Source organism: Tripterygium wilfordii, chromosome 13 (genome assembly GCF_013401445.1).
Source record: "Tripterygium wilfordii isolate XIE 37 chromosome 13, ASM1340144v1, whole genome shotgun sequence".
Lineage (NCBI taxonomy): Eukaryota > Viridiplantae > Streptophyta > Magnoliopsida > Celastrales > Celastraceae > Tripterygium > Tripterygium wilfordii.
Window position 1 is genome coordinate 15,335,406 of NC_052244.1, and position 16,089 is coordinate 15,351,494.

At 38.7% G+C, this 16,089-nt stretch overlaps 3 protein-coding genes across 3 annotated transcripts; 2 read left to right on the forward strand and 1 right to left on the reverse strand.

Moving 5' to 3' along the window:
* Nucleotides 1-231: 231 nt before the first annotated feature.
* LOC120013258 (PH, RCC1 and FYVE domains-containing protein 1-like) lies at nucleotides 232-7,742 on the reverse strand. Its single transcript, XM_038865010.1, has 9 exons — nucleotides 7,359-7,742; nucleotides 6,229-6,315; nucleotides 5,919-6,008; nucleotides 5,705-5,791; nucleotides 5,503-5,601; nucleotides 2,324-4,435; nucleotides 2,058-2,204; nucleotides 1,431-1,885; nucleotides 232-789 (listed from the first exon to the last, which is right to left on the reverse strand). The coding sequence occupies exons 1-9, from the start codon at nucleotides 7,404-7,406 to the stop codon at nucleotides 585-587; spliced, it is 3,330 nt and encodes a 1,109-aa protein (XP_038720938.1). The 5' UTR covers nucleotides 7,407-7,742; the 3' UTR covers nucleotides 232-584.
* A 1,297-nt stretch (nucleotides 7,743-9,039) lies between these two features.
* LOC120011820 (legumin B-like) lies at nucleotides 9,040-10,558 on the forward strand. Its single transcript, XM_038862942.1, has 2 exons — nucleotides 9,040-9,631; nucleotides 9,710-10,558. The coding sequence occupies exons 1-2, from the start codon at nucleotides 9,050-9,052 to the stop codon at nucleotides 10,556-10,558; spliced, it is 1,431 nt and encodes a 476-aa protein (XP_038718870.1). The 5' UTR covers nucleotides 9,040-9,049.
* A 1,744-nt stretch (nucleotides 10,559-12,302) lies between these two features.
* Nucleotides 12,303-16,058, forward strand: LOC120012362 (malate dehydrogenase-like). Its single transcript, XM_038863757.1, has 7 exons — nucleotides 12,303-12,506; nucleotides 13,273-13,431; nucleotides 13,537-13,712; nucleotides 14,405-14,682; nucleotides 14,794-14,929; nucleotides 14,996-15,107; nucleotides 15,683-16,058. The coding sequence occupies exons 1-7, from the start codon at nucleotides 12,464-12,466 to the stop codon at nucleotides 15,775-15,777; spliced, it is 999 nt and encodes a 332-aa protein (XP_038719685.1). The 5' UTR covers nucleotides 12,303-12,463; the 3' UTR covers nucleotides 15,778-16,058.
* Nucleotides 16,059-16,089: the final 31 nt, after the last annotated feature.

A 16,089-nucleotide genomic window follows, 5' to 3' on the forward strand; every position in this document is an offset into this window, starting at 1 on the left:
TCTATTAAATAACACATACATGAATGTCATCTTAACTACTCGTGATCTCAATTTGCAATCACTTGATGCATATTCCAGATAATATGTTTATTTATTTAAAATAATTTTATAGATATGTTTGTTTGAAATTGATTATGAATATAATTTACGCATCCAAATTTATAAGTTTTGTTTGAATTGTTTGAAATTGGACAAAACATAAAAAAAAATTGTTTGGAAATAACTGAGTAATTACAAAACCATCAATGGGTCGTTGTGCTATATTTCAATGGCAACTCGATATATCCTACCTGTTAACTGTACACCAACGATTTTTTTACTGCTGGATGTTGAAAGGATTACATGAATAAACAGAGCTACAGGTAATTGTTTCTGCCACTTCTAAGTACAAGACGCATCCTTGATCCACTTGGAATTGATGTGGACACTCTCTCCTTCCAACATCAAGTAATAATGAAGTAAATTCTTGCCCTACCAATTTTCTAAGAAAAGGATCAATTTTCTTAGTCTTTTGAAAATGTCGCAGACTTTCAGTAGGAGAATGCTAATACCCACTTTTGCATTACATTCCAGGAGGATAGATATTAAGCTTCTGAAGATGATTCTACTTTAGAAGACTGAATTTCCTGGGAAGGAGGTCCTTCCTCCTTGCGTTCCTCGGAAGTTGCTGGGATAGATGATGATCTAACATGAGCATTGCTTGGTATTTGTTTGTTGTACCTCTTAAGCACCCTTTCTTTGTTTTTGTTCCACCATTCCTCTGCTTGTTGCTCAGCAAATCTCCGTTTACTGCAAAAACATCGGAGGAGGATTTTAGGCTCTGAGACAAGAATGCTTCATGAAAGCTATTGAACCATTTGCTGAAAACATAAATTACTATTTGATGAATCCTCACAAAACTCAAACTACAAAAATACAAGAACAGGACACACATACAGAGAGAAGCAAAACCATGTTTTCACAGAAGGGGTTCATGAAAGGGGGTGGGGGAAGGAAGGGAACAAAAGTGAAAATTCTTCACCTCTTCTAAAGAAAGTGACATCCTAGTTGCAGGAATTGTTAAAAGAATCCATCTTATTGAATAGTTGGCCCAAGTTAAGCGAAATCAACAGCAATATGCAATGGTGCCTTTTGCTCCAGATAACATAACCATCCTTGTTGAACTATACAAATTTAATTTCAGTCTTTACAAGAATTTATTATGGTTTGGTGTAATAACTAAAATGTCTACAACTGATCTCAAATTTAGCATTAACCTTCAACTTTTGGTACTTGGGCAACATCCTAATTCTAACATAATTGATGTCACACTAGTTCAACATATGCATGTGTACGCCTACTTGCGCCTGTAGCATTTGGATACATGCAGGTTCTAGCCATGTCAATGAGACGTTAAAACTTAAAATTAGATCAATTTTTCAAGCAAGTACCTGAATCTAACTCTCTTGAAGCTCCTGCCACCGTTTCGATGTTGAAAAAAAGTTACATAAATGCCCGCTTCAAATTGTTCGATAATTTCTTTTTCTCCTTCGCTCTTTGTTGTTGAAGCGTCAGTTGTTTTGGAGTCTTTCTCTGAGCTTTGATGAGATGAAGTTCCATTTGTAGTAGAAACAGATGTCCTACCATCAGTAGGAACATCTCCGCTACTATGAGACATATCAATAGCTCTTGCAGAGTCAACGTTTTCCATATCATTAGAAGACTCATGTAACATTGGATTTTCATCAGGTGCATTTTGTTTGTCAGGCTCTGAGGCTGCCAGCAAGGAAGATGAATCTTCCGATGTTTCACTTGTGTTTAGAAAAGCTTCAGCCTGAGCAGTCATGGTTCTAAAGGTTTCACTCTCTTGGAACTCGGGAGGCAGCTTTTCTGTGATTTCCTTCAACTGAATGACAAAGACAGTGAGAATTCTAACTAAAAGCATATTTCACTGAAAGAGCTCTTGGCCTAGTGGCCTAGTGGTAATAATAAAAAAGAATTAGAACTTGTTGAAAAAATAGTTGCATCTAACAACTAAATATTGAATGACAAAGCGAATTTGAGGAAAGTAAATCTACCTCTTCTGTGATGGACTTCAAATTGTCCTTTGCTGCTCTACACTTGGAAGATTCGGCTTCAGCTGATGAAGCAGCACCTTGAGCATTCTTCTGTAATTTCTGAATCTCCATGTCTTGAACATCACACTTCTGCTTCAAATTTCTAATCTGAAGTCAATTGGAAAAAGATAGGATTATTTCTTTTCGATAGCTTCTTGAATTAGATTTGAAAACAATACAAGTATTCATGCAAAGCAAGCTAGACTAACAGAGGGGTAAAATAGTACTTGCTTGTGCAATTTAGCTACTTCTTGGTGCAAAACATCATTTGACTTTTTGAGTGTATCAATAACACCTCTGGAAAATCCAGGAGTGGCTGAGCGCGGGGGGCTTGGTCTCCTTGAATATGGGGAAGAAGGTCTTGAGTTGCTAGTGGGCTGAGGTGTTGGGTAGAGTGCAATCTGAGGTGCTGGATTCATAGCAAGCTGAGGTGCTAGATTCATAGCAGGCTTCCATGCATTTTGAAGAGCACTTAGTGAACTTGGAAATGCAATATCTTTCAGCTGTAGAAGTGAAGGAACTTGAGAAGCCCTTACTATAGAAGGAGAATCCAATTTCGCTCCTTGTTTTCCAGACTTGACTTCAAGGTATTTGACTGGTTCAGTAGTGGGAGAGAGCAAAATCCTGGAAGATCTTACATCTCCTCTGTCTATTCTTTCCCTAGCATCTATTGACCGGCGAGGAGCAGCAACTTTTCTGTTAATGTTTGAAGCACTCCCAGCTTCAGCAGCTTTAAGTTTTGCATAGCAAGCATCGCATACACGATGTGGTTTGCCAGGAGTGGGAGCTAATGCTGCTTTCAATGCTTTTTTGGAACTGCAAGCATGGCAATGAACCAGACCACAATTATAGCAGTTGTGCCTCTTTCTTGTAAAACCAAATGCTTGCCGACAGCCAAAGCAAACTGATTGGTCTGCTCCTGAGACCCACTTATGGATGCATATACTGGAAGTAAAGTTTGAGCCACATGCTATATTTTTAACGTGCCTATCCGTCAGTGTTTCGACCACTGTTGGGGATTTTCTATCTTCCGTGTCCCCGTGACCTAATCTTCCATTGGCACCTCTTCCCCAAGTGAGTACTTCACTTCTTGATGTCAGAACAGCAACATGATATGCACCACAGGCAATTTCTTCAACGAATTCACCTACCAATTTATCTTGGACTAGGCAAGGTACCTTTCCATTAGAAGTTGGATTTCCTAGCTGACCTTTTTCAGGACTTCCAACGGTAAACACATGACCAGAGGTAGTGAGGGCTACGGTCATACTATGCCCACATGTTAGCTGGTGGAAGTTGTAATCGATAAGAGAAGATACACAGGTGGGAAGCAGGTAAGTGTCCTTATTTCCATGACCTAGACGGTATTTGTCACCATCACCCCAGGTGAACAACTTTCTAGATGAAATATTTGCACCAGATTGGCCCATAACCTCCACAATAGCGGCTGTGTGCCATACTCCACATGCAACCTTAATAGTCTTTAGTCCACTCAACAACTGAACTTCTTTGGGACACGAAACACTTACTCGATCTCCATGGCCCAGAACACCAAATGCTCCATCACCAAATGTGAACAGTTTCCCATTTGAAGTTGCCAATGCCGAGTGCCATGAACCACATGCTATAGATAAAACTTGAAGTCCTTCTAAAGGACCAGAAACTCTTTTTGGTATCCAGTGGCTGACATCAGTACCATGTCCAAGAAGTCCAGCATTATGGGTGCCATCACCCCAAGTAAATAAATCTCCGGTAGTAGATACAGCACATGTATGGTACTCACCACATGCAACAAAATCCACATTTGTAACTGCCAAGAACTCTATGAGATGAGGATGACTAAAGTCTTTTTCAATTCCATGACCAAGTCTACCCCCAGATTCCTCTCCCCATGTGAAAACCTCACCTTGCCTTGTTACAAGGGCAACATGTCGCACCCCGCAAGCAATCTGATGAACATCAAGAACTACATTTGATTCTAAGAGTTTAGGTGTCAAGACATCAACTTTTGTTGGGATTGAGCTCACAGACCCATTGGAAACTGCATCACTCCAAACTTCTCCCCATACATAAACATCACCCAGTGATTCTATGTCATCTGGACCAGATCCTCCGCTTGAACAACTGGGAGTACTTGACACACTAATCCGAAATCCATCTCCAGTACTTGTTCTTAGTTGCATATTTGCATTATCTGACCCCGCATCTGAACTTGCCTCTAGCAAAGGAGAATCACGAGCACCCAAATCAAGAGATACCCTCCCACGAGCAATATTAGAAGTGTACTCTACAGATGCACCAAAAGGACGACCATTTTGAACAAAACTCCCACTATGTACCTGCAGAGTAAACATACAGATGAATAAAGTTCTTTCACATCATGCTATCAAACAAAAGATATACAATGGACACTCAACGACATAGTGCTCCAATTCCCGTAGGTGATAATTGACTATGGATTCAAGGAATATGAAAGACATTTGGAGCAAAAGACCTCATGATACACAATTCAACATGCTCGTGCAAGATCTTCCACCATCAACTGAATCACAGCACATTAAAAACTTCTACGGTATGTAATAACAACAGCAAAGATACTTAGGATTCCATAACATTCTTCTAGATTGCGAGTGGTAGTTGCATTCTTAATTATTAAGTGGATGCAATATTTAGATTTCCTAAATCTGGGCCATATGAATACTTGAATTCTTATTCCTTTGTTTATTTCTTTACTTTTTTGCAACTTAGTTTATGTTGCTTCATAATAGACAATAAGGGAGATTTTTTATTTAGGAGTAATAATCTCCTCGATCGGAAAAATGCAGGAAAAAAACTGTTCAATGTAAGTAAACCCTTGCATTTTCTTCTTTATTTACATTCATTCATTCTTTAACTTTTTCCCTCTATTTCCTGTTCTTTTTCTTTGTCTGCATTTATTTTCCTTCTAGGAGAATTTCCCTAATTCACTACATTCAGAATTGACCCCAAGATCATTGATTCTCTCATTCTTTGACCAGAGGCAGTTCAACGTCAGTACTTGGTAATGCATGAGGAATATAAGCAAGTTTTAGCTTTGATTAGTACTGGATCTACTGTCCTGAAAAGAATAAGCAAAAGTGATTATGACAGCCCTTGAGCAGATTTTTCCAGCTCCAAAACTTATTTTACATGTTTTATTAAGATTTCATCAAATTTGGTCATTTCTAAAATTTAAACTCAAATTTATTAGCTTCTTAATTGGTCGAATTTATTAGCGCTTCTTTATTGGTGGACAGTAAATCTAACTTGGACATACACCACACCCCACCAACTAAACCAAGGTTTAAAAGGTCTATAATAAGATGAGTTCAAAGGGCACATAAATATCTATTTGCAACCATGGATCTGCATAAAATCAGAAACTTACATCAGAAATATCACTATCAGCACGTCTATTACGATTTTTCCCAATCAATGTCTTAAGGCCTCCAAACCACACCTCCGCCTCAACCTTGTCCTTGCAGATCTACAGATAGGAACAATCAAGGACAACACTAAATAAATGGAACACTATCATCAATAGAAAACAATAAAATAAATAATTCTGGAAAACGTTTAGTGGAACTAACCAGATCAAGAGATCTTTCACCATTATTATATATAAGTGAAAATGACTGATACTCCTTTTCCGGGCGCAAGTATCTTCTGAATACAGCCTGTTAAAGAAACACCGACAGCAGTTATTCAAGCAACTTGAGGGGGAACAACGTCAGAATCACATAAAAGAGTGATTGGACTGCAGATTTTTTCATCAAGAATTTTCAAAGGAGGTGTTTAACTCACAGTTCTCTGTCCAGGGATGATCCGTAAGACTGACGATAATCTTATATTTTTTTCGTCTCCATGTGAGATCCAAATCAGTGTTTTTTCATCCTGTTAATACCACTAAAATTAAACTTATTCATCTATTTGAGATTGCCGACAGATTCACTATGATTATTCATGGAGGAGATGTATAAGCTGAAACACTGAAGAAATGAATAGGCAAGTTACTCCAGAAACACACACACACACAAAAGGAAAGAGAAGAAAAGAATATGCAAGTGTATTTCACCAAATTGCAAATTGAAATTGCATGCAGAGAAAAACTTACCGGTGAAACTCTGAAGAAGCGGAATTTAGGTTTCCCTTTCCTGCTGTACTTGATCAATTGTGTGCCCTTTTTCAGAGTAATGAGTGCCTTCACAGAAAGGGAAGATCAGAACAAATTCAGAGCTCCTAGGAGTAAAGTATTTAGTAAAAATTAATAAAATTTAGAAATTATATTCTTGGTGGACGGAGAAATAGAAATTTTAATACCATCAGATGCCATAGAATTTAAAATTACTGAGTGTTTACTTTCTAATTATCTATCCTATCCAGAAGAACCCATAGACAAGCCAACAGGCAGATGCCCTACGCTATGTAATCCACAAGCAAGAATGTATTTAGGTCCCGCTCATGGCTTGCTTTAGAAAATCCAGCCGTTCAGACAAAAAAATCCAGCCATTGATAAATGTTATGAAGGAATTATTCCTACGTCTACTCATATTTTTAACAAGCCCTACTTTCAAAGTCGAATATGGGAATGGTCATGTCCCTTGAAATGACAAACTATATTACTTCCTTAAAGCCTAAGCTTAATTTTAAGTCAGAAATTTTACTGTGAAGAGGAATGTTTAAACGCTCAATACTTGTTTATTTAACTAAATTATTTCAATATCTACAATTGTATGCTCCTCACAATGATTGTTTATACTCAGTTCATCTTTAACTGTAGAATTAACAATGCCATCCAAGCTGCACTACTTCAACCTCAGAGGAAGAAGTTTAGCTATAATTCGGACTTAAAATTAAGACCTTAGTGACTTTTCATTAGCAAGCTTCATCCAATCTCTTGATATTTATCTTAGCTCCTTAAATAGCTTCAAATTCGTAATATTCTCAAGGAATGTGTTGCTGGGTATGCCATCACTGTATATCATAACATCAATTGATCGAAAATTCAGTTTTATCCACAAAACTAAATGCAACATATGGAGAAAAAGGAAAGTGGGGAAAAAAAACACATTAGTTCTGTTTCCACTAGGGCTAGAAAAATCAGTAGACATGCCGCTCGATAGAACAAAATTTCAAGTACATTGTTTGTGGACACTTGATTCCATTCTCGAATCCCTAGATTTCAGTTTTTCAGCTCTATACAGCGGTAAAGACCGAAAAGAAGAAGAAGAGGAAATAACTAACTTGCTCGATATCACGCTCAGCATGCCCATAACTAACAGGATGTGCCATTCCATCGCCGAAGAAGAAGCTCAACCGACAACAACAGCATTAGGTGGTGCGGCGGACACTTCCGTGGCCCTAACTTCATAGATGCATATGTTTCCTTCTGGTTTTCCGACCTCTCATCAAACCCTCTCTCGTCGCGGGAATCCAACAAATCAGAATCCAGGACTGACAGATCAATCGTCACAAAACATGAATTAGTCGTGATAATCGTGATTTTTGAGGCAATCGGATCGTGAAGCGGATGCAGATCAGAGGGAGCTGAGAGAGACAGAGCGTGGAAGCGTAATGAGGGGGAGTAAGCAACGGGTCTCATGTTTAGGAAAGTTTGCAGCTCAAAAGTAATTGAGGTCAGATATTGGCGCGCCCTTTTGCTGGCTTCCACGTCCCACTAAACTCAACTAAAACTGATTATTATTTAATTGTCACTTAATATTAATATTTAACCCATAAACACACTTGTGAGTTTTGGCCTCCAGTAGGGATGACAAAAAAAAGGGTTATGCGTCGAACAAAATCACGTGTTCATAAAATATTTACATGTTCGGACCCTAATCCAGATTGAATTTCAAACGTACTCAATTGGCCAATGATGGGTTTAAATATGAATGTAAACCATGAATGTAAACCGGACAATAACTTAATTCGGGTTAGTGTTCGAACAATATTTTTGTACTTGGACGAGGATCTGGTTTTAAACCCCGTTCAAACCTAACCCTAGCAAGAATGGTGATAGAATAAATATAAAGGAAACAAAGAAGAACACAACTGAAGAAAACTCTTCATTTATCATATCAATTCATCAATTGTCTTTTACAAACTAATACGTGAGTACTTATATGAAAAACTAACCGACTTAAACCAACTATTGTTAAGCCATGTAAGCACAAGGTAAGATCTTATCAAAATCGGACAAAAATTTTGTATTTGGACCTGGATTTCGGACACATGACTTATGTCCAAACCTGGTTTAATCCAGGTTGAACAAATTCGGTCATCCAGATCGGACAAAGTTTTGTCACCCCTAACCATAAAAGCATATTAAGGAACAAATACTCTCACTTTCACATACAAATACAGTTTTGGGATCATTTGTCTTGGCATTTTTCTTTGAATGGATGAATGCAAAACCTATCTATATTTAGGATTTCCCAACTTCGTATTCAGAATACTATAAAAGATTGAAAAGCTTCATAAAGGACATTTCTTTGGGGGAGACAAGAAGATTCATAGCATAAGCTGGGAGCAAATGATCAAGTCAAAGCAAAAGGGAGGAAAATTAAAGCCTTGCTATTTAAATGAATCGATCTGGAGATATAACAAGATTCACGAAAATATAAACTCATGCATACAACCCTTGGCAGTATATATATACAGAAAAGAAGAGTGAGCAATTGAATGTAATCAGCGACAGGTAGCAATCTTCCCTGCTGTTCAACACCACGTACCCAGAACATAACTCTATTATGTGTAACCAAATAAAGGCCCTTCGCAGCCATGCAAACAAGTAGAGACATTTCCACATGCAAACAACCCAACACGTTTTACCCAATATTCGCCACCTCCCAAACCCCTAAACCCTCTTTAAATACCTGATCCTCCCTACTTCTGTACTTCACAACACAAACAGAGTCGATTAGTCCTTCCCAATGGCTTCCTCTTCTTTACTCTGTCTCACAATTTGCTCTCTTGTACTATTCAATGTTTGCTTTGCTCAACTTGAGCAAGGGTTCCAGTTGCGTCCCACGCATGAACGGAGACGCGGGCAGCAAGAACGATGGGTATCCGAGTGTCAAATCGAGCGCTTAAACGCAGCCGAGCCAGATCGTAAGATTGAGTCCGAGGCCGGTGTCACTGAAATATGGGACGAGAATGATGAGCAGTTCCAGTGTGCCGGTGTCACCGCCGCTCGTCACACTATTGAAAGGAAAGGCCTTCTGTTGCCTGCTTACGCCAATGCTCCTAGGCTACTCTATGTCGTCCAAGGCAGGGGAATTCAGGGACAAGCAATGCCGGGTTGTCCAGAGACATTCCGCTCAGAATCAGAGTCGCAAAGGAGAGATATTCCAAGAGACGAACATCAGAAGGTCCGAAGAATCAGAGAGGGTGATATTGTTGCTGTACCTACTGGAGTCACTGACTGGATTTACAACGACGGCGACTCCCAGCTCATTCTCGTCCAAATTATTGACGTTGGTAACGATGCCAACCAGCTCGATCAGAACATGAGGGTAAGAATCAACAGAAACAGAAACCGAAAATCCGTTACTTTTTGTGATTATTTGATCTGGGTTTGTGTTTAATTTCAGAAATTCTACCTTGCTGGAAACCCGCAACAAGAATTACAAGGACAGAGGGAGCTCCAAAGCCAGAGCGAGAGGCAGAGACAAAGTCAGGGCCGCAGCTCAAGAGGCAGCCAGCAAGACAACGCCGGAAGCGTCCTCAGCGGCTTCGACGAGCGAATTTTGGCCGACGCATTCAACATCGATACCAACCTAGCCCAGAAACTTCAAAACAGAAACGACAGGAGGGGCATTATCGTCCAAGTCCGCGAGGAACTCAGAGTGGTCGTGCCAGAAAGCCGACAAGAGGAGGAAGAGCGCGAGAGGGAGAAAGGAAAGAGACTTCCGATCAACGGCATAGAAGAAACTTTCTGCACAGCCAGGATGACGCAAAACATCGCCGATCCCAAACATGCAGACGTCTACACCCCACGTGGCGGTCGAATCTCACACGTTAACGCCGTCAACCTTCCAATCCTCCAACACTTACAACTCAGTGCGGTGTACGGAATGCTTTACAGAAACACAGTTCCGTCACCGCTCTATAACCAGAACTCGAACAGCATTGTTTACATCATCAGAGGTGATGGACGGATGCAGGTAGTGGGAGACAACGGAGAGTCAGTTTACAATGGGCAGGTTCGGGAGGGACAGATAATCGTGGTCCCACAGAACTACGTGGTGATCCACAAGGCAGGTGAGAAGGGATTGGAGTTCATCGTATTTAAGACTCATGAGGTGGCGAAGATCAGTCCGTTGGCTGGGCGTACGTCTGTTTTGAGGGCAATGCCGGTGGAGGTGTTGATGAACTCGTATCAGATCTCTAGAGAGGATGCGCGGAGATTGAAAGAGGGTAGGCAGGACGTGACTGCTTAGTCCGACTCTGTTTCGGTGAATAAATAATGCCATATGTAGGCAGGACTGGAGTCGGTCGATAGACCAGTTTGGTGGCCGGCCGGTCATCCTATGTAAAAACGTAGTATGTTTTAAAATGCGGGATAATAAGAAGTTTTATGTAATGTAATGAGCTGAGTTATAAAAGTCCAATGAAGAACATATTTCTGTTACCAAATCTTCTATATCACAAAGAGCAGATAAGTATGAACGAGTTGAAGAAGATGAGAAGAAGGAGAATCAAAGTTTCATTGATTCCATCGTACAACGGGAAGCATACAGGCTTATATATATTGAGCGTAGTTGTTTAAGAGCTAAAACCTTAACAGACAATCGTCACAATCCTAAACTTTAAGAGCAGCCCATGAAGCTAAGAACATCAATAGAGAGCAGCAAGTGAGTGTGTGATGCTTAACAGTGGTGGAGGGTAAAGAGACTTGATCGGGTTGGGTCGGGTTTGAAAAGATACTACCATATTACAAATTATGGGTCGGGTTAGCTCTTTATTCTATTCGGGTTGTATTTTTTTTTCCTCATATACTCACAAATATAAATGAAAAAAATACTTTACAAATTGTCAAAATATTTTAAAAGCATATACTAAAATTAAGTAACCATGAATGATATTGATATAGCCTATTGAAATTCTACAGGCTTTCATTATTTATTTTTTTTCTCATATTCTTTTGCGATTTTCTTTTTGACTGATTGGTGCAAACATCACCTCCATCGAGAACCACTAGTTGTTGCTAAGCATGAAGAATGAATGATGCGTAACGTTTTACTTTCGACAAAGCCGTTAATTTGTCATCCACTTCAAAACCTAAAATACGTTGTCGTTTGATACTTTTTGTTTCGTTGGCTTTACCACCAGTGGGTCTACAACTGACAGATAAGAATAATGTGTAAAATATAATATTTAATACCTCAACTATATCAGTGGTTTCACTTTTGTTCTTGAATTTTCTTTTCTCTCAATTTCATCCTTCGATTATTGAAAGATACATGGTTCATCCCTTAAAAAATTCCGACATCGGAAAAATCTCATGTGGTATGACGTACTCCCATTTCCATCCCGACAAGTAGAGACTCCATGGTCACTCTCATCCAAACTCCAACTAGCCCTTTCTTAATTGGATCTAACTATGATCACCTTGAGAGAGCCCAAGTCCACATCGCCAGTGCTGTTGCCATCCGTCGCAGGTCCTTAGCGTTTAATGCTCCATAGCCTCACAATCCTAACCCTGGCTCGACAAGGAGTAGATCCTCGACTTGCTGATCAATTGCATCAAACTCACAAGATAAAGTTTCAGCTACATGCATCTAGTGTGTGTGTTCCTTTATGTAGATTTTGAATGAATTGCTAATTCCTCTATTGGTCTTTGTTTTCTCCTAGTCATATTCACATGTATGTATGCATTTTTTTTAAAATTGAAATATTCCTCTTGGATTGGGACGCTTTTTAGGGCAAATTATTTAGTTTTTTTTAGTTTAAGGATCGAAAGTATTACACATTGATAGTTTAGAAAACATAATGTTGATATTTGTTAGAGTTTGTCACTTGAAATTATTCTGAGACGTATGATTTTTCTGGAATCCCACTTGAAGGACGAAACATGAATATTTGAATAATTTAAGGACTAAAGTAAAACTAGAACTATAATTGAGGGATCAAATATTACATTTTATCTAAGAATAATGCTTAATACCAAAAAAATATGCCTTTGGGTTGTTGGGGGTCGGTAGCCCGTAGCATTACTAGTCAGCACATAAATACCCCCCCTTTCTACCGTGTACTGTACTGATCATTTCTCTCTCCCTCATCCATCTCGGCAGTCCTCGACGTCCATCTGAATCTATTCCTTCTGCGCCTTTTCATCTTCAACGATGGCCAAGGAACCAGTTCGCGTTCTTGTTACCGGTGCTGCAGGTATTGTAACTAACAGATCTCCAAAAGAAAGTTGAACTGTTCTTACCATTTTGCTGCATCGATCTTTCACTAGATCTGGCTACTTGTCTTTCTATCTCTTGGTTTTGAATGTGTTGGTGATGCAAGTAGAGTCATACGCCTTTGGATCTGTTGATTCATTTCGGATCCAGTGATCTACTAATTCGGGCAGAACTACGTGGGGATTTTTTTTTGCACTTTTTACACAATTTATGATGTTGTTATCGACTTTATAATGACTACTTTTTGTTCACTTTTAGATCTGGGAGTCGATATCCTTCTCTGAAGGATTAGGCGATTGACTTGAAGCTTTTTGTTGAATTAGTGAATCTTATTAGTAGTGAAGGAGATAATGTTTAATTAATTTAATTCTATTGTTGTCTGCTTACTGTAATTATAATGTTTTCGACATATATCTTCATTTGGAGAGGTGGTTATGGTTAGTAATTGCCGAGAAAAGTACATAGTGTGACTTGTCGCTGGTGATCGCTAATGATTTTAAGCTTTTGGTGCGAATCCGATTATGAGTGAAGGAGATAGTATTTTATTGAACTTATTCCATTGTTTTAAGATTATACTAGTTATTATGTTTTTATTATACTACTTATTCTTATGTTATTTCTAGATGTAATATTTGCTGGTTTTGGTTTTATTTATGTAAAAAAGGGGAAGTGCCATAACTGAAATTAGCTTTCTTTTTGCGTGGCTATCATGATGTATACTGATAAGAGTGTTACCGCTTTTGTAGGACAAATTGGATATGCCCTTGTACCCATGATTGCTAGGGGAGTCATGCTTGGTGCAGACCAACCTGTGATCCTCCACATGCTTGATATCCCCCCAGCTGCTGAGGCTTTGAATGGTGTGAAAATGGAGTTGGTGGATGCTGCGTTCCCTCTGCTTAAGGGTATTTGTGTACTCTCTTAAGCACTGAATGAAGTTGTATATCCAGTTGAGATTGTTTGACAGTAGAGATTTATTACAATGAGATCTGATTTATTATTTGTGTCAGGGGTTGTTGCCACGACGGATGTTGTTGAGGCATGCACTGGGGTGAATATTGCTGTCATGGTTGGTGGCTTCCCAAGGAAAGAGGGCATGGAAAGAAAAGATGTGATGTCAAAAAATGTTTCCATTTACAAAGCCCAGGCTTCTGCATTAGAGAAGCATGCGGCTGCAAACTGCAAGGTATGTACATCTTTTCAAAAGAGCAAAATTTTGACGTCAGGATGCTTTATTAGGAAGGACAATTTTCTTTTAACATGTTGCAAAATACTGCTGTTTTTCTGTTTTTTTTTTAGTACAATAAATGCAACTTGATGGATTTCTTAGAACTGTCTTCAGACACCAAGGAATATGCATGGTCTATTGTAATTTAACATGTTTTTTGTGGCTATTGAGTGACAGCAAGGAAACCATTTGTAATAGACATCATATGTAGTTTGATTATCTGACAACCGTAGTTTCAAATTTTCAATTGCTTCCTTGGTGTTTTAATGTTGTTTATGACCAATTTCAAAACTGGAAGAATATTTTTTAAATGCAGTAGTTGCAATTTCGGATGCTTTCTTACATGTCTTTAACCAAGCTATTGGAATGTGCATATTCCCATTGAAATTGACAGGACGTCTAATGTTCAAACTCATATATCGGCTGTCTTTCAAGAGCCACCTTTTTTTGGTATAAGTCTTCAAAAGCTGGTCACAAATAGACAATCAAAATTGAAAATGACAGATCGTATTTGTTTCATGGATTCTCTGAATTCCCCTTTTTAATACTATTAGCTACATCTTTACTTAGAATCATACATATATATGTATGTATATAATTGTCTAGCCTTTTAAGCATACCATGACTATGAATATGCGTACTTCTTTCAGGTTCTGGTGGTTGCTAATCCCGCGAACACCAATGCACTTATTCTGAAGGAATTTGCACCATCCATCCCAGAGAAGAACATTACTTGCTTGACCAGACTAGATCACAATAGGGCACTTGGTCAAATCTCAGAGAGAGTGAATGTTCCTGTTTCTGAAGTGAAAAATGTCATCATTTGGGGAAATCATTCATCAACACAGTACCCTGATGTCAACCATGCTACTGTTAAGACGCCATCTGGGGAGAAGCCCGTCCGCCAACTTGTTAATGATGATGCCTGGTATAAAAGATTGCTAATAGTTTTACTTATGGTTTTATGTCTTTTTCAGGGATTTATTTGGTGACACTTTATTGAAGATTAATTTTGTAATTCCTTTTTTGTGGTCTAAAGGTTGAATGCAGAATTCATTACCACAGTCCAACAACGAGGTGCAGCGATCATCAAAGCTCGAAAACTTTCAAGTGCGTTATCTGCTGCTAGTTCAGCTTGTGACCACATTCGTGATTGGGTTTTGGGAACTCCAGAGGTAGGAATCTGTATCTTATTCAATGATGATTTATAGGGGTCTGTTCTTATTTTTATATACTTACAGGGCACCTGGGTTTCCATGGGGGTGTACTCTGATGGTTCATACAATGTACCTGCTGGACTCATTTATTCATTCCCTGTCACATGCCAAAATGGAGAATGGAAAATTGTACAAGGTATGGGCATTATAAAATCTTATTTTACTGAACTTCTATTTTTTGTTTCTCTCATTTTCATTTCTCCTTCATTGTCTGGCGCTGTGTTGTTCTAACCTCTTATTCTATAGGCTATTGATTGGGTTTGAAAACAAAATTCATCTCATCTTGTTGGAACCTGATGATCTTCTTGTTGGTTTGATGTGGCTTTGGATAATCACTTTGTTGGTTTCTTTCCGATGGCGACATGGGTTATAAACTTAATAAAGCCTTTTACAGTATGATGGAAGGGCATCATCTACATTTTAACTCTGTGCTACAAAATGATTTTAGGTTGTTTAATAAGGAGGGAAGTTTAGTATTTTACTGCGGGACAGGTTTTCTACTGGCAGTTTTTTTTTTTTTTTTCAAGTACAAGTGTATGGTAGAGTGTTCGATGTTATCTTCTTGCATTTAAGTGTTTTAAATTGCACTGGAAGATTTAAAGAATCTAGTCAACTTTTGTTATTCAAGAGAGTGTAGTTTTTCAATTTTATGTGTATCAGCACGTTCTGCTTCTCTGTTTGACATCGCAATCCTGAATGTTTTGGTGTCAGGGCTCCAAATTGATGGACTCTCAAGGAAGAAGTTGGACTTGACTGCAGAGGAGCTATCTGAGGAGAAAGCTTTGGCATACTCATGTTTGTCATAAGTGGTCTTTCCCTTTCTCATCTTTGGCTGATTACGGGTGACAGAGAGCTTGTTTTGAATAAAGTCATTTTCTGAAATATGAGGCCAGAACCTTTGATAATGTTGGATTTCCTTTTTGTCTGTCAATTAATGGCAGTTAGCCGTAAAACTCATAACTAAACACACCTTTTCATGAGCGATAGCTGCTTTATGCAGCTGGGATGTTTAATTGCTCCTTGTTTTGTTTAATTCATGATGCCTTTAGTGAATAATGATCATTACTCATTACTCATACTTTTACTTGGTGGTCTTTTTTTAATCCTCACCATTGCTT